The sequence below is a fragment of the Rhinoderma darwinii genome, chromosome 2 (genome assembly GCF_050947455.1).
Source record: "Rhinoderma darwinii isolate aRhiDar2 chromosome 2, aRhiDar2.hap1, whole genome shotgun sequence".
Lineage (NCBI taxonomy): Eukaryota > Metazoa > Chordata > Amphibia > Anura > Rhinodermatidae > Rhinoderma > Rhinoderma darwinii.
Window position 1 is genome coordinate 289,600,100 of NC_134688.1, and position 20,565 is coordinate 289,620,664.

The 20,565-nt window shown below is 42.2% G+C and overlaps 1 protein-coding gene across 1 annotated transcript in view; it reads right to left on the reverse strand.

Moving 5' to 3' along the window:
- SYTL1 (synaptotagmin like 1) overlaps positions 1 to 20,565 on the reverse strand; it is a 118,434-nt gene that overhangs the window by 13,321 nt on the left and 84,548 nt on the right. Inside the window, exons 6-13 of the mRNA XM_075850562.1 lie at positions 19,772 to 19,817; positions 16,659 to 16,747; positions 16,462 to 16,569; positions 12,513 to 12,679; positions 6,587 to 6,689; positions 1,479 to 1,640; positions 270 to 348; positions 27 to 126 (exon numbers count right to left, since the gene is read on the reverse strand). Coding sequence (XP_075706677.1) covers positions 27 to 126; positions 270 to 348; positions 1,479 to 1,640; positions 6,587 to 6,689; positions 12,513 to 12,679; positions 16,462 to 16,569; positions 16,659 to 16,747; positions 19,772 to 19,817 — 854 coding nt within the window. The remainder of the gene's footprint in view (positions 1 to 26; positions 127 to 269; positions 349 to 1,478; positions 1,641 to 6,586; positions 6,690 to 12,512; positions 12,680 to 16,461; positions 16,570 to 16,658; positions 16,748 to 19,771; positions 19,818 to 20,565) is intronic.

Genomic DNA, 20,565 nt, shown 5'->3' on the forward strand with positions numbered 1-20,565 from the left:
AAATATAATGTCTTCTGCTACTATACCATTTTACGAATGAACTAATGTTCCCAGCTTTATGAGGAACAAGTTGCTGTGCCTCCTTCACCCAAATATGCAGTTCTCCAGAAGGTGGAAGTCCTAAACCTGCCATTAAGAAAAAAGTGTGGCAAGGTAATAAAAAGGTGATGAACAATGACTTACTCAAGACCTATTTGAAGAAATAGAGTACAATTAGATCACAAAATAATGTAAAGTAGCAGACCAAAAAATAATAAGAGAAAACTCACCATCAGCGCCCTGAGGAATGAATTTTGCCGCCAAATTGAGCCTTCCTCGACTATACAAAAAGTCTGATGAGAGAGGTGTCTATAAGAGATAACACAAGTTAGAGCTGGTCTGTTTATTAGAAGCTGCAAAGCTACAATTACTTGACAATAAAAAAACAGAAATATCTGACAGATAATAGATAAATGTGCATTGTGATAAAATAGCAAATATTCAGTAGCAACAGCCGCACTGTTGAAATATCAATTTCTCATATCTACTAAAAATGATAATTAAACACAAGCATAAGGCCGGATTCACACGAGCGTGTGCGTTTTGCGCGCGCAAAATTTACTTAACAGCTCCGTGTGTCAGCCCCGTATGATGCGCGGCTGCGTGATTTTCGCGCAGCCGCCATCATTATGACACGCCGTTTGGATGCTTGTAAACAGAAAAGCACATGGTGCTTTTCTGTTTACATTCATAGTTTGACAGCTGTTGCGCGAATCACGCTCATCCCACGAAAGTGCTTCCGTGAGGTGCGCGTGATTTTCACGCACCCATTGACTTCAATGGGTGCGTGATGCGCGAAATATGCACAAAGAACGGACATGTCGTGAGTTTTCGCAGCGGACTCACACTGCGTAAAAATCACGCAACTGTCTGCACGGCCTCATAGACTAATATAGGTCCGTGCGACGCTCGTGAAAATCACGCGCGTTGCACGGACGTATATCCCGTTTGTCTGAATAAGCCCTAAGCCCTAAGGGCTTATTCAGACGAACGGGATATACATCCGTGCAACGCGCGTAATTCATCCATTTTTTTAATGTCCATGAAAAATGGATGGCAAATGTCGGTGAAAAACAGTCAGACGGTATGGATTCAAATTTTGAGACACATTGATGCAAACGAGCCATGAAAAACTGACAGTTGATCCATTGTTAACTGCCCGTTTTCTCACGTCATGTGAATATAGCCTTATAGCCCTCTTATTCGCTCACAGCGATCCAGGGTGAAAGTGTGTATATATACTGTATATATATATATATATATATATATATATATATATATATATATATATATATATATATACATATATATAATAGATGCAAAGATATTATCGTTTAAGTACATATCAAAAATCGAAAATTTGACCTGGACACAGGGGTATCAATGACCCTTGGTAATGAAAGGGTTAATGTTCCTTTGACGATAAACCTCACACTCACCCTTGGCTGAAGGTTATGCCATGCTGGCTGAGTTTGGCTCCAGTCCCAAATTGCAAGTTCCAGTTCTACTTCTCCCAAGAAAATGTTCCTTGCTAGTGACCCACGATGCCACACGGAAAGGTTTAGAAAACGGCTTTGAAGTTCTGATCTCTCAATCTTATACTGTCATGTAGAAACATTGTTTTATATACCACGATACATTCCAGAAAGATTCATTACATAGTTACACAGTTAGGGTATGTTCACACGAGGGCTTCCGTAACGGCTGAAATTACGGCTGAAAAACATCCCCGTAATTGAACGCCGCGTCCATTACGGACGTAATTGGCGCTGCTATTCATTGGAGTCAATGAATAACGGCTCCAATTACGGCCAAAGAAGTGACATGTGACTTCTTTGACGCGGGGGTCTATTTACGCGCCGTCATTTAACAGCGGCGTGTAAATTACGCCTCGTGTGAACCGACAAACGTCTGCCCATTGCTTTCAATGGGCAGATGTCTGTCAGCGCTATTGAGGCGCTATTTTCGGACGTAATTCGGGGCAAAAACGCCCGAATTACGTCCGTAATTAGTGCGTGTGAAAATACCCTTACTTAGGTTACAATTTATTTATTTCTCTTACTTATATAGCACCAACATATTTCGCAGCGCTGTACAGAATTTGTCGTCACTCACTGTCCCCAAGTTAAACCTTTCTCAGATCAATTATACATAATTTAATGCTAAATTATTTATAGCCCTAAATGGCATTTGTCATTTGGTAAGAATTAGCTCTTTTTTTAATGCTGTATTGTATTTAATATCTTGACTACTCTAATGGTAACCCTTTCCTTTATTGCTGTGTTCCTTTGTCGTACCCACATAACTGATTAACTGTAGCTTGTGAATTTATCCTCAGGAAACTAAAGAAAATATTATGCGTGGACATATACAGTGATGGAAATAAGTATTTGATCCCTTGCTGATTTTGTAAGTTTGCCCACTGTCAAAGACATGAACAGTCTAGAATTTTTAGGCTAGGTTAATTTTACCAGTGAGAGATAGATTGTATTTAAAAAAAAAAAACAGAAAATCACATAGTCAAAATTATATATATTTATTTGCATTGTGCACAGAGAAATAAGTATTTGATCCCTTTGGCAAACAAGCCTTAATACTTGGTGGCAAAACCCTTGTTGGCAAGCACAGCAGTCAGGCGTTTTTTGTAGTTGATGATGAGGTTTGCACACATGTTAGATGGAATTTTGGCCCACTCCTCTTTGCAGATCATCTGTAAATCATTACGATTTTGAGGCTGTCGCTTGGCAACTCGGATCTTCAGCTCCCTCCATAAGTTTTCGATTGGATTAAGGTCTGGAGACTGGGTAGGCCACTCCATGACCTTAATGTGCTTCTTTTTGAGCCACTCATTTGTTGCCTTGGCTGTATGTTTTGGGTTATTGTCGTGCTGGAAGACTCAGCCACGAGCCATTTTTAATGTCCTGGTGGAGCGAAGGAGGTTGTCACTCAGGATTTGACGGTACATGGCTCCATCCATTCTCCCATTGATGCAGTGAAGTAGTCCTGTGCCCTTAGCAGAGAAACACCCCCAAAACATAATTTTCCACCTCCATGCTTGACAGTGGGGACGGTGTTCTTTGGGTCATAGGCAGCATTTCTCTTCCTCCAAACACGGCGAGTTGAGTTAATGCCAAAGAGCTCAATTTTAGTCTCATCTGACCACAGCACCTTCTCCCAATCACTCTCAGAATCATCCAGATGTTCATTTGCAAACTTCAGACGGGCCTGTACATGTGCCTTCTTGAGCAGGGGGACCTTGCGGGCACTGCAGGATTTTAATCCATTACGGCGTAATGTGTTACCAATGGTTTTCTTGGTGACTGTGGTCCCAGCTGCCTTGAGATCATTAACAAGTTCCCCACGTGTAGTTTTCGGCTGAGCTCTCACCTTCCTCAGGATCAAGGATACCCCACGAGGTGAGATTTTGCATGGAGCCCCAGATCGATGTCGATTGACAGTCATTTTGTATGTCTTCCATTTTCTTACTATTGCACCAACAGTTGTCTCCTTCTCACCCAGCGTCTTACTTATGGTTTTGTAGCCCATTCCAGCCTTGTGCAGGTCTATGATCTTGTCCCTGACATCCTTAGAAAGCTCTTTGGTCTTGCCCATGTTGTAGAGGTTAGAGTCAGACTGATTAATTGAGTCTGTGGACAGGAGTCTTTTATACAGGTGACCATGTAAGACAGCTGTCTTTAATGCAGGCACCAAGTTGATTTGGAGTGTGTAACTGGTCTGGAGGAGGCTGAACTCTTAATGGTTGGTAGGGGATCAAATACTTATTTCTCTGTGCACAATGTAAATAAATATATATAATTTTGACTATGTGATTTTCTGTTTTTTTTTTTTTATATAATCTATCTCTCACTGGTAAAATTAACCTAGCCTAAAAATTCTAGACTGTTCATGACTTTAACAGTGGCCAAACTTACAAAATCAGCAAGGGATCAAATACTTATTTCCTTCACTGTATGTTAATCCGGCCATAGGTGGGAATATCAGCCCTCATATTGGCCCCTCATTTGATAGGATAGGTCATCAGTATATGATCGGTGGGGTCCGACACTAGGACCCCGCACCGATCAGCTGCTCCGACTGCCTCTGGGCATTGGATGTTATGTTAGCGGGTATGCAGTATTCGGAGCTGGAAGCAGATGGCTCCGACTACTGCATAGTGGCTGTGCTGCAGAACAGCAACTCTGCTCCTATTCACTTGAATAGGTGCAGAGCTGCAGCACGGCAGCTCAGACGCTATTCTATGACCGGAGGGAGCCACCTGCTTCCGGCATGGACATACGGTGCCCGGAGGCAGCCGGAGTATCTGATCAGTGTGGGGTCTGGGTGTCGGACCCCCACCAATCGTATACTGATGACCTGTCGAGTGGATAGGTCATCAGTTATCGGTGCGTGGACAACCCCTTTAACTATGGGGACAATGATGGTTTTAGGGGCACGCAAATATAATTCATGTACACTGCTTTATATGTATTTTCTCATCTAATTTAGGCCACTTTCACACAGCAGTATTTTTGTCAGTATTTGGCATCAGTACTTTCCAAAACCAGGAGTGGGTATAAAACACAAAAGGTGCAAATCTTTTCATTATACTTTTTCTCTTTGTAGGCTCTACTCCTGGTTTTGGCTTCCAAATCCTGATACTATATACTGACAAAATATTGCCATGTGAAGATGGTCATAACCCCTTAAGGGTTATCCTGAATTTGAAAAACATGGCTGCCTATTTTGGGCTTTCAGGAGCAAGCAATTTTTTGTCGTTTTTTCATTGCTGCATTACAAAAAGATAATTTTCTGTCTACGTATCCGTGGTTGATGGCTTGTTTTTTACAGGACGAGTTGTAGTTTTTATTGGCACCATTTTGGGGTACATATAGTTTAATTATTAACTTTTAATAGTTTTTTTTTTTTAGAGAAGAATGGAAAAAAAGCAGCAATTTCATCATTGCTTTTTTTGTGAATTTTTTAGGCTGTTTACTGTGAGATATAAATAACATGTTAAATTTATTCAATGGGTCGGTATGAATACACCAATACCAAATGTATGTAGTTTGTAAATGTTTTAGCACTTTCACACAATAAAAGCAAGTTTTCTGAAAAAAATCTAATTTTTGTGTCACTGCATTGCAAGAGATATAACCGTTTTATTTTTCTGTCAATGTAGCCATATGATGGCTTATTTTAGTTTTAATTAATTATATTTTGGGGTACATATAATTTATTAAATCTTTTGAGTGAAATAGGGTAAAAAGGCCATAGTTTGTTTTGGTTTTTTTAGCCGTGTGGCATAAATATTATGTTAACTCTATTCTATGGGTCGTTACGATTGCGGCAGTGCCCTCTATGTAATTTGTTATTGCTTACTATTTTTAATGAGAAAAAGGGTTTTATTTTCATTTTTTTTGGGGGGGGGGCATTTTATTTATTTATTTATTTACGTAACTTTATTAAACTTTGCTTAACTTTTTTCTCCCTCTAGGGGACAGGCATTGCCTGTTTGTGTAGCCTAATGGGCACATAGCTATGGCAGACCTAGCAGGCCCTTGTTAGGCAGAGGAAGCCGCTTCCTTTGTCAGGCTACGGTTAGCATTGATCACTGCAAATAAGGGGTTAATTAGCTGGGATCAAAGTTTTCTTCGGTCCTGGCCTTTATAGTCAATCACAGCTCCTGTGCCTGCGTAATCGCTGTGATGTACATGTAAATCATGGAGGCTTAATGGGTTTGCACTATTAGCATAAAGATTAATCAGTAATGATCAAAAAAAAACTTGAAAGCGATGTTTCCATTAAGGTGGGATCATTAACAATATAAGTATGTAACTACCACCTATATTTAACATACATCTTTCATGTATCACACATATATAACTTGCACTTTACATACATTTGGGTTTCAACCTCCTGCTTTGATTGGGAGATACGTTAGACTTTATTGTAGTTGATATTTTGTCAAAAATGGCACATTTAATGGCCAACAGGGGCTGTCACTGGTACTTTCATGGCTGCTTGATAATGATCCTCTCAATTTTGGGTTGATATTTATAGTACAGGAGGATCATTTTTAACACTATTCCCATTTCAATATTGCATCAGTGATAGGAAGCTTTAATACAGTATTTGCATTCTCCATAATAACAATTCAAGGGCACTTTTTAGAATTTTAGGTTGTTCAATGCCTCTTTTATTTCCCCTGGAATTGTATGAATACAATGACAACTGGGTGTTACTATTCCCCATGTTAATGAGACAAGTACCTGCCTAGTGTGACACTGTTCAATCAGTGCTGACAATTTTATACTGTGTTGTAGGGACACACCTTATTGACAAGGTAAATGGGTCACTCGTTGTTAATTTATTCATACATTTCCAGGAGGAATAACAGAGGAACATACATGTCTTGACAGCTGATAGGTCCTCTTTAAGCATAGATACAGAATATGCAAATATTTGGTGAATTATTCATTTTTTGTACTCAGTATAGAATGGAGTATTTCATGGATAACACGTATTCACATACAGTTTATGTGCCAACCTTAAGGGTTTCGTTGAAGAGGGGGTCCAAAGTCTTCTTCTTCACTTTTGTTTTCCTCTTGCCTTGTACAGATTTGTCAGGGAGCAAATAACATTTCACATACCTAAAGATATTTATATATAAAAAAAATAGTACACATAAAAATCTTCTCTTCTACTGCCTTCAGACTATTTGATAAGGTACATGGAGAACAATCTACAAACATAAGCATCATTGCAGACCAGCAACTAACACAATTCAGCAATAATAATTTAGGAGTTTCATAAATCTGACAAAATCCATAGAGTTTGTAGCCCATTAGTGAATAATGTCTACTGTTATTTGGTGTATTTGACATGATGTATTCTTACATATCATGACTGGCTGAAAGCTGGTGTTGAAATAAAGATCCCTCTTTGGAGCCAATTCAATTAAAATACAGAATTAAGAAATTGAATTCTGAAGATTTTCCTTATTATATACCTGCCTCCTAAATCGCTCACTATACAAGTGGAAACAGTTTAGTCACCAGTAGAAGGCATTATCATTTAAGTCAAGTTCCCTGCAGCTGACGACAAAATTAATGGGATAACTGTGGCACTGTCTATGGAGTCGCTTCAGCACTGTTAATGGGACACTCTGGCTGGTACCATTTTTGGGGCACAGTTTATGGGCGCACTCTCTTGCTTGCATCATTTACGAGGCTCTGTCTCTAGCTAGCACTGTTTAATGGAGCACTCTGGCTGGCACTGTTTATAGGATCATTCTGCAACTGTTTAAGGGGGCACTATGGCTGGCACTGTTCATGGATGCACACTAGCTAAAACTTTTAATTGAAGCACCCAGTCTTGCAGTGTTTATGAAATGACTCTGGCACTGTTAATATGGCTGCTTTGGCTGTTATCATGAGGCATGGCCAGTATTGAAGTATGGCAAGTATATGCTTCATGCTCCAAATCTAGAATCTCCTTAAAAAGATTCTTTAAAGAGGCTCTGTCACCAGATTTTGCAACCCCTATCTGCTATTGCAGCAGATAGGCGCTGCAATGTAGATTACAGTAACGTTTTTATTTTTAAAAAACGAGCATTTTTGGCCAAGTTATGACCATTTTTGTAGTTATGCAAATGAGGCTTGCAAAAATCCAAGTGGGTGTGTTTAAAAGTAAAAGTCCAAGTGGGCGTGTATTAGGTGCGTACATCGGGGCGTTTTTAATACTTTTACTAGCTGGGCGCTGTGAAGAGAAGTAACATCCTCTTCTCTTCAGAACGCCCAGCTTGTGACAGTGCAGATCTGTGACGTCACTCACAGGTCCTGCATCGTGACGGCCACATCGGCAGCAGAGGCTACAGTTGATTCTGCAGCAGCATCAGCGTTTGCAGGTAAGATCGACTTACCTGCAAACGCTGATGCTGCTGCAGAATCAACTGTAGCCTCTGGTGCCGATGTGGCCGTCACGATGCAGGACCTGTGAGTGACGTCACAGATCTGCACTGTCAGAAGCTGGGCGTTCTGAAGAGAAGAGGATGTTACTTCTCTTCAGAGCGCCCAGCTAGTGAAAGTATTAAAAACGCCCCGATGTACGCACATAATACACGCCCACTTGGACTTTTACTTTTAAACACACCCACTTGGACTTTTGCAAGCCTCATTTGCATAATTACAAAAATGGTCATAACTTGGCCAAAAATGCTCGTTTTTAAAAAATAAAAACGTTACTGTAATCTACATTGCAGCGCCTATCTGCTGCAATAGCAGATAGGGGTTGCAAAATCTGGTGACAGAGCCTCTTTAACTTTGCAAACTAAGGTCAAAATTTAAGAAGGTGATTCTAGTGATGTGACATCACTTGGAAAAAAAGACAAATGTCTACCCTTATAATTACTATATATATGACATGTAGAAAAGAAGACAGCACGGCACTCACCATTTACAAAAGGTTTCTCTTTATTCCAAGATTGAGGCAGGCAACACGGGATTCAAAAGACAACAGAGCCGACTGTTTCACGTCCTTCAGACGCTTTATCAAGGCATACTGGGATTCAGTGCACACCCACTTAAATAACCACACCTTGTCTCATCATAGCACTTCCTCCTCTCACAGTAATACAAATAAAAACATCAAATATTTATAGAAACACATAAATGTTACAAGTATCAGATCGATAAACTAAGTACAGTGTATCAAGCATACCTATTTCAAGGTTCTATTTTATTTTAAAAAAGCTGATAGGTCATTCCTATCATTCAAACCCAGGGGTCCTAGTGCCTCTGTTTTTATTATCCAATTTGCTTCACAGCGAAGTAGCTTAACGTGTCGGTCTCTACCCTCACATGGGGCGAACACACGTTGTATTCCAGCAAAAGATAAACATTTTGGATTTCCTCCATGTACTTCCCGTATATGGGATATCAATTTGGGGAACCCTTTCCTGTCCCAATGGAATACATCTGTTCACGAACGCGTTTGAATAATGGGCGAATAGTTTTCCCTATATAGAAAAATTGACAAGGACAAAACACGGCATATACCAGGTAATTCGATTTACACGTGATCAGGCTGCTAACATAATGTTTGATTGCACCCATTTGGACATTTGTCCCTATTTTCATCTGTCCACAAAATGAACAATCGCCACATTTGTGGTTACCTATTGGGGCTATATCTTTGAGCCAGTTACTTTATTTACTTTGAGTTGCCGAAAAACGGCCTGTAACTAATTCGTCTCTCAGGTTTTTGCATCGTCTGAATGAGACCACAGGGGGATAACATGCTTTCTCCGCTAAATCCACATCTGCCTCTATAATGTGCCAATGTTTCCTAATGGCACTATTTATGCGATCTGCAACTGGGCTATACTGAAAAGAGAACACAAATCCTATATTTCTATTTTTCTGTCTTCTTTTGAAAAGTAATGTATTACGATCGCACCGAAGTGCTCTAGAGAAAGATTCTGACTGTAATATATCATTATATCGAGAAATAGTAAAGGGAGGAAACCTCCAGCTCACCAGCTTGTTGCGTCTCCTGACTCGCTGCTCGGATCCCTGCTACGGCTGGCGGTATGTGATAGGAGAAACAGTAGAAATGATCCAGCGCTAAGTCCAGTTGTAGATTAAAAAGGAAACGATGTTCCCATCTTTATTGGGGTGATGTGAATAAAATAGAAGGGAGACGCAGTCCCAAGAAAAAATGCGAGCGGGCAACGGTGCCCTGGCCTACGCGTTTCGAGCAGCTCCTGTGCTCTTAATCATGGCAAAGAATTGTGAGCACATCCCTTCTATTTTATTCACATCACCCCAATAAAGATGGGAACATCGTTTCCTTTTTAATCTACAACTGGACTTAGCGCTGGATCATTTCTACTGTTTCTCATATCATTATATCCTCTAGCTCTCAATCGTTCCATTAATTCCATAGATTGTTCCAAGAATTTGTTATGATCACTATTAATTCTTTTTAGCCTAAGAAATTGACCATAAGGTAATGATCTTTTAATATGAGGTGGATGAAAACCAAAGAACAGTTTGGTGAATTTGTGGAGTACATTAATATCAATGATGTGAATATGGAATTTACAACTCAATTTGGAGGTACTACTGTAGAGTTCCTTGATGTTAGAATAACAGTAGATAAGAATGGTTTGCATACAAGTGGTTTTCGCAAACCCAGAGCTACTAATGCCCTCTTACATCATAAAAGTTTTCATCCACCTCATATTAAAAGATCATTACTTTATGGTCAATTTCTTAGGCTAAAAAGAATTAATAGTGATCATAACAAATTCTTGGAACAATCTATGGAATTAATGGAACGATTGAGAGCTAGAGGATATAATGATATATTACAGTCAGAATCTTTCTCTAGAGCACTTCGGTGCAATCGCAATACATTACTTTTCAAAAGAAGACAGAAAAATAGAAATATAGGATTTGTGTTCTCTTTTCAGTATAGCCCAGTTGCAGATCGCATAAATAGTGCCATTAGGAAACATTGGCACATTATAGAGGCAGATGTGGATTTAGCGGAGAAAGCATGTTATCCCCCTGTGGTCTCATTCAGACGATGCAAAAACCTGAGAGACAAATTAGTTACAGGCCGTTTTTCGACAACTCAAAGTAAAAAAAGTAACTGGCTCAAGGATATAGCCCCAATAGGTAACCACAAATGTGGTGATTGTTCATTTTGTGGACAGATGAAAATAGGGACAAATGTCCAAATGGGTGCAGTCAAACATTATGTTAGCAGCCTGATCACGTGTAAATCGAATTACCTGGTATATGCCGTGTTTTGTCCTTGTCAATTTTTTTATATAGGGAAAACTATTCGCCAATTATTCAAACGCGTTCGTGAACATATGTATTCCATTGGGACAGGAAAGGGTTCCCCAAAATTGATATCCCATATACGGGAAGTACATGGAGTACTTCGCTGTGAAGCAAATTGGATAATAAAAACAGAGGCACTAGGACCCCTGGGTTTGAATGATAGGAATGACCTATCAGCTTTTTTAAAATAAAATAGAACCTTGAAATAGGTATGCTTGATACATTGTACTTAGTTTATCGATCTGATACTTGTAACATGTATGTGTTTCTATAAATATTTGATGTTTTTATTTGTATTACTGTGAGAAGAGGAAGTGCTATGATGAGAGGAGGTGTGTTTATTTAAAGGACGGGTGTCGCGAAAAAAACTTTTTTTATATCAATTTGCTTTTAGTGTTTTATTAAAAAATGTTTTATTTATTTGTGTGTTTGTGTTTTACTTTTTTTTATCTTTGCAATTTTTCTTGTCTATGGGGGCTGCCATTTTTTTTTTCATCTCTGTATGTGTCGATTAACGACACATACAGACATGGAATATGGCACATACAGCCCCATAGAGAATGCGAACGGGACCCGTTCCATTCACTATGCTGTACGCCGTCTGTGTGGGAACGGCGCATGCGCCGCTCCCACACAGTCCAAATGGAAGGTCTTCGGCCGAGCGACGTCCGGCGCCATTTTCTTGTGGACCGGAAGCCGCGGCCGGACAGTAAGATTACTACTTCCGGTCGCGGCTTCCGGACTTGTGTTCTAATGCAAGCACTTGGAGCGGAGGGAGCAGACGGAGCGGACGGACCGGAGGGAGCGGCGGCGGCAGGAGCAGGTAAGTTATTTCTGTGTATGTACGTGTTTTACTGTGTGTTTACTACTGTATGTAAACCTACTACACTGTGTGTTAGCTCAAAAAATGGCGGCACACAGTGTAGGAGGTTTGAACGTTCAACCCCCTCCTTTCTCCTGGCACTAGCCAGGATAAAGGAGGGGGGATTCTGTGAGCTCACTAGAGCGAGTGTGTTTTCTCAAATTTTGCAGCATAAAGCAATGTTGTTGCTTTACCACATGCCAATGCAGCAATTTTGGGAATTGCTCCATCTAGTGACCAGCACTGGGAAATGTTATAAATTAGAATCTAATTTATAATATTTCCTGACTCGTGAAAAAATTAAAAAAATGTGAATAATGTTTAATCATTTATACTCTAACTGTTTAACTAAAAAAATAAAAATAAATTTCTAGCGACACATTCCCTTTAAGTGTGTGTGCACTGAATCCCAGTATGCCTTGATAAAGCGTCTGAAGGATGTGAAACAGTTGGCTCTGTTGTCTTTTGAATCCCGTGTTGCCTGCCTCAATCTTGGAATAAAGAGAAACCTTTTGCAACTGGTGAGTGCCGTGCTGTCTTCTTTTCTACATATTGTCATTTGCTGAAACTAACTTCAACATGCACTGAGCACCGCCAGACAAAGGCTGTCGAACACTACAGGTCCCAGCGAGCTGAAGCACAGAGTCTGTAACATTGCAAGCTAAGGCAGTGCCAACCATTTTTCATTTCTACATGTTGCACATTACTATATATATGCCAAGCTTCAGGAGTTCTTTATTTCCATTCCTTCTACTTACGGATTAGAAGTCTGGCTATGTGCAGGCGTCAAATCCCTGCATTGTATAACCAGGACCTTCAACTCCTTCTTAGGTGAATCATACTGAATAGAGAACTGGATCCAGCCTTGAACTTCTAGAGAACGGAATTCTCCTGCACTGAACAGGCTCATCATGCTGCCAGAAAGCTGGAAAAGGAAACATGGCTTTTAATACATAACAAAAACAAAAGTATATTAATTCAGAAAATTCTGTGAAATTATGTGGTTAACAAACAAAATGCACCATGCAACAGAACATTCAGTAATAAATTAGGTACTATGTAAGCATTGCTTGAATTTACTAGCCCAAATAGGATGAAAAAGCTAAATATGTCTAAAACATTGTAAGCGTAACACATATTAATATTCCATGACAAAGTCCTGAAACATGGAGAGGAGAACAGAGGGAAAGTAGAAGGTTGTGGTGTAAGGAATCATGCAGCCAAAGATAACTAAGACACATGTCAAATGAACATGAGGATAGCTGTCTGAAAATTTGTTGAGTCCCTGAATCGGGACCAGCGTAACCATATTGTGCAATATACTTTAAAGTAGTTTTTCTCGAAAATTCTAAATGTAAGGCCTCATTCACATGACAGGGTTTCCCAGCCGGGTGCCGGCCATTCATAAATCGGCCGGCACCCGGCTGCATTAGGAATAATAGACCCCTAATGGGGCTATTCACACGACCGATTTTTTGACGGCCGGGAAAACCGGCCGTCAAAAAATAGGACATGCTCTATCTTCGGCCGGGTACCCGGCCGCCCGGCTCCCATAGAAGTCTATGGGGCCAGGTAATACACGGCCATCACCGGAATGTGTCCCGAGTGATGGCCGGGTTTTCCGGCGCTTGCGCTCTATCTCCTCCTCCTCACAGCGCAGAGTGCATGTGAGGAGGAGGAGTTGATGCCATTCGGACGTGGCAGGGCTGGCTCCCTTCCCCTGCTTGTTTTAAAAGCGCCCTGGCCCGGCGACACCTTCGATGGCGCCACTAGGAGCTGCTGCGGCTGCTACTACTGTAGCGACGCCACTATAGCAGAGCAGGGAGGTATCTCCCCGCTCTGCTATGTGCTAGCTCCATTTTAGCTCCCTGAAGGAGCGAATCCCCGTGTGTTCGGGGATTCCGCTCCTGGACAGAGCGCTTGATGTCTCTGTCCATATCTGGGCAGTGACATCAGGGGAAACTCCTGAAGCGGAATCCCCGAACACATGGGGATTCCCCTTCAGGAGTTGCCGCTGATGTCACTGTCCAGATCTGCCCGGCCCGGAACGGATGCAAAAATAATGCAAACCGGCCGGGCAAAATGGCCGATTTTACCGGCCGATACTTGGGCTCGGGCGGGACCCGGTCGTGTGAATCCCGCCTAAAGGTTTTACCTCACTTTGGAAAAGATTTGTTTCACCTGCAGATGACCATCCCTAGTTAAGCCCAAAAAAGTAGAAAATGACTACTACAACATAGAACTGAGATTACTGAAACAGGTGATAATGGCCTGAGCCCACAGATAAATTGTATTTAGATGTCATCCTATCCCACTCCTTCACAACATCTCAGTGAACCTTTCATCTTCAGTGAAAATCAAAACTGTGTGTCCTCGATATAACTAATTCTATCTATAGTTTTATATGCGTTATAGATTAGATCTAATATACAGGAACAGAGGGCAGCTTTATGGTATAGGGTAAAGCGGAGAAGGTCCATTCCACCTTGTTGTTATTGCATGTCGTAGCCTCAGTGGAAAATCCCTCCAGACAAATTTTCTTGTTGCGTTCTGTAAAAGCAACACGTAGGCCTCAGGGAGGAAATTTAGCTTTGCCACAAAGAGTAGCAGTTATTATTATAGTATCTGAGGATGTAAATGGGTGTAGATGGTGATTTGGTCTCCATAAGGACATTGACATAAATCATTACAGAAAATCTCATCAGAATCTCTCGGACTAGCGGCGCCAGAATTTGGGGGTGCAACTTTAAACAAACCTTATCTCAGCAAGTAAGGTATTAAAAAGGGAGTTTTAACATTCATATTGATAACACTAAAGGGACTTTTATATATTTAGGCCTCATTCACACGACAGGGTCCAAGTGTCGGCCGGGAAAATCGGCCGTTTTTGGCCGATTTTCCCGGCCGGTTTGCATCCGGTTTGCATCTGTTCCGATTCCGTTCCGGGCCGAGTTGCCGTTTTTACCGGCCGATTTGGACCCGATTTGCATCCGTTTTTTTCCCTGTCCGTTTTAAAATCGGATGAATTTCATTTAAATTTGTTGCCACACACAGCCCTTTGTAGATAATGCCACAGCCCCCCTGGTAGGTAATGCCACCCAGCCCCCTGTAGGTGATGCCACACAGCCCCCTGTAGGGGATGCCACACAGCCCCCTGTAGGTGATGCCACACAGCCCCCTATAGGTGATGCCACACAGCCCCCCCCTGTAGGTGATGCCACACAGCCCACTGCAGGTGATGCCACACAGCCCCCTGTAGGTGATGCCACACAGCCCCCTGTAGATGATGCCACACAGCCCCCTGTAGATGATGCCACACAGCCCCCTGTAGGTGAAGCCACACAGCCCCCTGCAGGCGATGCCACCCTGCCCCCTGTAGGCGATGCCACACAGCCCCCTGTAGGTTGCACCCATCACCCCCCACTTCCAGGTGAAGTCACTGACTTCAATGTCCATATATGGACAGTGTAGTCACTGACTTCTCCTGAAGAGGAATTCCCTGCCACAGGTCGGGAATTCCGCTTCAGAAGAGAGTGACGTCACTGTGTCCATATATGGACAGTGTAGTCACTCACTTCTCCTGTAGCGGAATCCCCGGCCATAGAGTCGGGGATTTCGCTGCAGAAGTGAGTGACTTCGCTGTGTCCATATATGGACAGTGTAGTCACTCACTTCTCCTGTAGCGGCATCCCCGGCCATAGAGTTGGGAATTCCGCTGCAGAAGTGCGTGACTTCGCTGTGTCCATATATGGACAGTGTAGTCACTCACTTCTCCTGTAGCGGCATCCCCGGCCATAGAGTCGGGGATTCCGCTGCAGAAGTGAGTGACTTCGCTGTGTCCATATATGGACAGTGTAGTCACGCACTTCTCCTGTAGCGGAATCCCCAATCCCCGGCCGGGGATTGGGGATTCCGACTCCTACAGCGAGCAATAAAAGACCCTCCTCCTCCTCCTCAAATGCACCCTGCATTGTGAGGAGGAGGAGAGAGAGTGCGCGAGCGACGGTAGACCCGGCCATCACTCGGGACACATTCCTGTGATGGCCGTGTATTACCCGGCCCCATACACCTCTATGGGAGCAGGGCGGCCGGGCACCCGGCCGAAAATAGAGCATGTCCTATTTTTTGACGGCCGGTTTTCCCGGCCGTCAAAAAATCGGTCGTGTGAATAGCCCCATTAGGGGTCTATTATTCCTAATGCAGCCGGGTGCCGGCCGATTTATAAACGGCCGGCACCCGGCCGGGAAACCCTGTTGTGTGAATCCCGCCTTATTGTGGTATGTCTCCTTTAAATTCTGAATAACAACAAATAATATCATAATGATCCTGATCAACATAATGACTCCATACACCGAGGGTGTCAGCTGTGTATTACAAGTGACATCCATCACTAACAGCTGGGATCAGAGTTATTAATAGTGACCGCCCTCTCCCCCTGTGATCCGGTAAAAATGAAACCCAAAAAACAATGGAGGAATTGTTGTTGTTTTTTTATATTCCACCCAACTAAGAATAAATGTTACCGTTAAAAACGACAACTCATTCCGCAAAAAAAAAAACACTCATACAGCTATGTTGACGAACAAAATGAAAAAATTATGGCTTTTGGAAGGTGGGGAGGACATAAGAAAAAATAAAATAGATTCAGCGACAAGGGGTTAATATCATGAAAAAGTAACAACTACACAATTGAAGTCATTTTCTTACAGATTTATTTCCCAGAGTTGGCACAGATGGACTGTGGTTAAGGTTTTTGTGTCCACTTTCACCTACTAGGCTCTTACTGACAGTCAAGTCATTTTCAGTATGGTTTTCCTGAAAAGACAGGCATGTTAAACAGTGGTACGTAGTGTATAGTATATGCGGTACATGAAGTATACTAGAATAATTGTAATGTTCAGTACCTCTCCTGTTATAGCTTCTGATGATAAGTTTATCTCTTCCATTCCCAGGTCTCCCACACTAGGTATGCGACGACGCATGGGAACAATATCTTGTAGTGGAAACAAAGTGACAAGTCAAGGTATTAGTAATTGAATGTCTCAATATCAGAGACACACAGCAAGAGATTTTGTCTCCTACACATCATTTTAAAAGGAAAAACAAAAAATGTCAGCCTATTTTAAGACCAGATATGCAAATGGAGCTAAACATGGATCCCATTTTTGTACCCGGCTGCAAAGTACTGCTTTTTATAGCCAAATTGACATTTAAAACAGGTTGTATCCTGTTTTGAAGGTACTTTTTTTTTTCTAATCTTGGGAAAATAAAACTGTACCTTTCAACAGGATGCAGAAACGTGGTGTGAATCTAGGATCAGCTAACTATGGTGCAAAAAAATAATAATCAACAACTAGACTCTATTGCATTGCAGTATACGTTGGACGTATGCCCTGGAAAATTGCTCCTGACGTATACGCCGAACATGTCCATAGGGCCCATTGACCCGATGTATGCCAAAATAGTGTCCCTTTGGCCTTTACATTGTGGCAATATGCATTTGTATCAATTTTTTTAACTGTATTGAATAGTGTAGTTGACTAAGGGCCTGTTCACATCAGCGTTGGGTTCCGTTTGGGGCTTCCGTTCATCTATTCCGTTAGAGAAACGGATAGCCAAACAGAAACTATAGCTTCCGTTTGCATTACCATTCATTGGTAATGCTTTAGTTTCAATTGGTTTCCGTTTGTGTCTGTTCCGTAAAGTTTCTGTTTTTTTTAATGGAAACAATAGAATAGTCGACTACAGTATTGTTTCCGTGAAAAAAACTGAAACTATTTAAAGCACAGGGATCATCCCGCAAAAAATACCAATATATATCATGTGATATTCAATCTTTGATAATGGGAGTCACTGCCAATACCACTGTATTCCTTTACAGTTGCAAAAGTCAGAGGCTTCCGCTTGAGACACATGTTGGATTATTATGTAACGCATACATCTAAAGCAGTGTGAATAAAGCCTAATGCCGGATTCACAGGAGCGTGTTCGGTCCATGATATACAGTCCGTATGTCGGCCGCATTTCATGGACCGAACACACTGCAGGGAGCCGGGCTCCTAGCATCATAGTTATCTATGACGCTAGGTGTCACTGCCTCGCTACTGGAAAACTGTCCCGTACTGTAATTTTGTTAGGAGATAGAGATAACTATGTGGCTAGGAGCACTACTCCCTGCAGTGTGTTTGGTCCAGGAAATGCGCCCGATATACGGATCGTATATCACGGACCAAACAAGCTTGTGTGAATCCGGCCTTAGTTCTATTTTTGTGTAATGCATAAAACTCCGAAAAGTACACATAAAAGTACACTTCTTAAAATATATACCCAAAAAGAAAACATGTCATGGTATAAAGGAAATTCTTTGCTTGATTGCAGAAATTGACTTATATTTATGTCAACAGAATTATACATTGTTCAGCCATAACATTAAAATCACCTGCCTAATATTGTGTAGGTCACGCTTGTGCCGCTAAGACAGCTCTGACCCGTTGAGGCATGCACTCCACAAGACCTCTAAAGGTATGCTGTGGTATCTGGTACCATGATTTTAGCTGTAGTTCTCCAGTCCTAAGTCATGACCTAACTTGATGACCTATCCTCAGGATCGGCCAATAATATCTGATCGGTGGGGGTGCGACTTCTGGAACCCCCTGCCAATCAGCTGCTTTGAAGGAGCCGCGGTGTCCGTATGAAGGTTGTTTCCCCTTCTGCTTTTACTGTGAATTGCCAACACACACTTGGCACACAAGGCTGTAATACTGTGAACCGCCGCTACAAATGTGTTGGCGATTCACAGTACGAGCAGGTAAGGAATGAAGGGAAGAGACGCTCGTACGAGCGCCGCAGCCCCTTCAAAACAGCAAAAAAGGGAGTGCTGGGAGTTGGACTCCCACTGATCAGGTGTTGATGGCCTAACCTGAGTATAGGCCATCAATTTCTTAGGACTGTAAAATCACTTTAAGTCCTGTAAGATGCAAGGTGGGGTCTCCATGGATCAAATATGTTTTTCCAGCACATACCACAGATTGAATTGAGATCTGGGGGGTTTGGAAACCAAATCCCCGCCTTGAACTCTTTGACATGTTCCTCAAACCATTAATGAACAATTTGCAGTGGGGCAGGGAGCATCATCCTGCTGAATGAGGCCACTGTTAGTAGGGAATACCAATGCCATGAAGGAGTGTACTTGGTCTGCAACAATGCTTATGTAGGTGGTATGTGTCAAATTAACATCCACGTCAATGCCAGGACCAAAGTTTTCCCAGCAGAACATTGCCAAGAGCATCACACTGGTCCGCTGGCTTGCCTTCTTCCCATAGGGCATCCTGCCATTTTTTTCCCCAGGTAAGCGACGCACACACAGCTCTCCACATTATCTAAAAGAAAACATGACTCATCAGACCAGGCCACCTTCTTCCATTGCTCCCCGGTCCAGTTCTAATGCTCATGTACCTATTGTAGGCACTTTTAGCATTGGAAGGGGTCAGTATCAGCACTTTGACTTATCTGTGGCTACACAATCCCACATGCAGCAAGCTGCAATGCACTGTGGGTTCTATCATAGCCAGCATGAACTTTTTCAGCAATTCGAGCTACAGGATCGGACCAGATGGGCTAGCCTTCCATCTCCAGGCGCATCAATGTGCCCCTGACCCTGTCACTGGGTCATCAGTTGTTCTTCATTGTACTAACCACTGCATACTGGGAACACCCCATAAGGCCTGCCATTTTGGAAATGCTCTGACATCCAGTCATCTAGCCATCACATTTTGGCCCTTGTCAAAGTCGTTTAGATCCTTACCATTCGCATATTTTCTGCTTCCAACACATCAACTTCAAGAACTGACTGTTCACGTGCTGCCTAATATATCCCAGCCCTTGACAGGTGGCATTGCAACGAGATAATCAATGTTATTCACTTCACCCGTCAGTGGTTTTAATGTTATGGCTGATAGGTGTATCACAGGGTTGTGAATGCGACTGTGATGGGATAACATGAATAAGATGATCTAACCTGGTGTATCACTGTCATCTTCCTCTTTAGAGGTTGAGTTATCTTCCTTCAAATAAAATAAAATGAAATTCTGATATTACAACTGTAGTGAACTGAAATATCTTGAACTGACAATTAATACAGAAAATCCTTATTTACCCGTTAAAGGAATTTTATTGTTTTTGCCTCCCCGCATTCTGTCAGCCAGAACCGTTTTAATGACTTTTAATTCTTTTTTTTTAAGTCACTATTTGAGGCCTTGTTTTTGCAGGATGAGTTGCAGATTTTAGAGGCATAATTTTGGGATACAAATAAGTTAGTGTTTTACACTCCCATTAAGAGACATTACTTATTCTATATTTTTTTACTGTAATGTAATGTCATACTCATGGGTGGACCTATCGCCGATGCAGGCAGTTTGACTGCACTGGGGCCCAGAGGGTGGGTGCCCGCTCAGCTTTCCTAAACGCCGTGCGCATCGATCGGAACGGCTGTGCGGCAGATGGATGGGGGCTCTTTTCCCTCCCTGTGCACTTTCAGCAACCCCCCCTGTAGGTAACGCTATACAGCCCCCCCTGTAGGTAACGCTATACTGCCCCCCCTGTAGGTAACGCTATACAGCCCCCCCTCTGTAGATAGTGCCATACAGCCCCCTCTGTAGATTATGCCATACAGCCCCCTGTGTAGATAACGCCATACTGCCCCCCTTGTAGAGAACGCCATACAGACCCCCTGTAGACAACGCCATACAGAGTCCCCCCCTGTAGATAACGCCATACAGCCCCCTTTGTAGATATCTACAGAGGGGGCTGTAT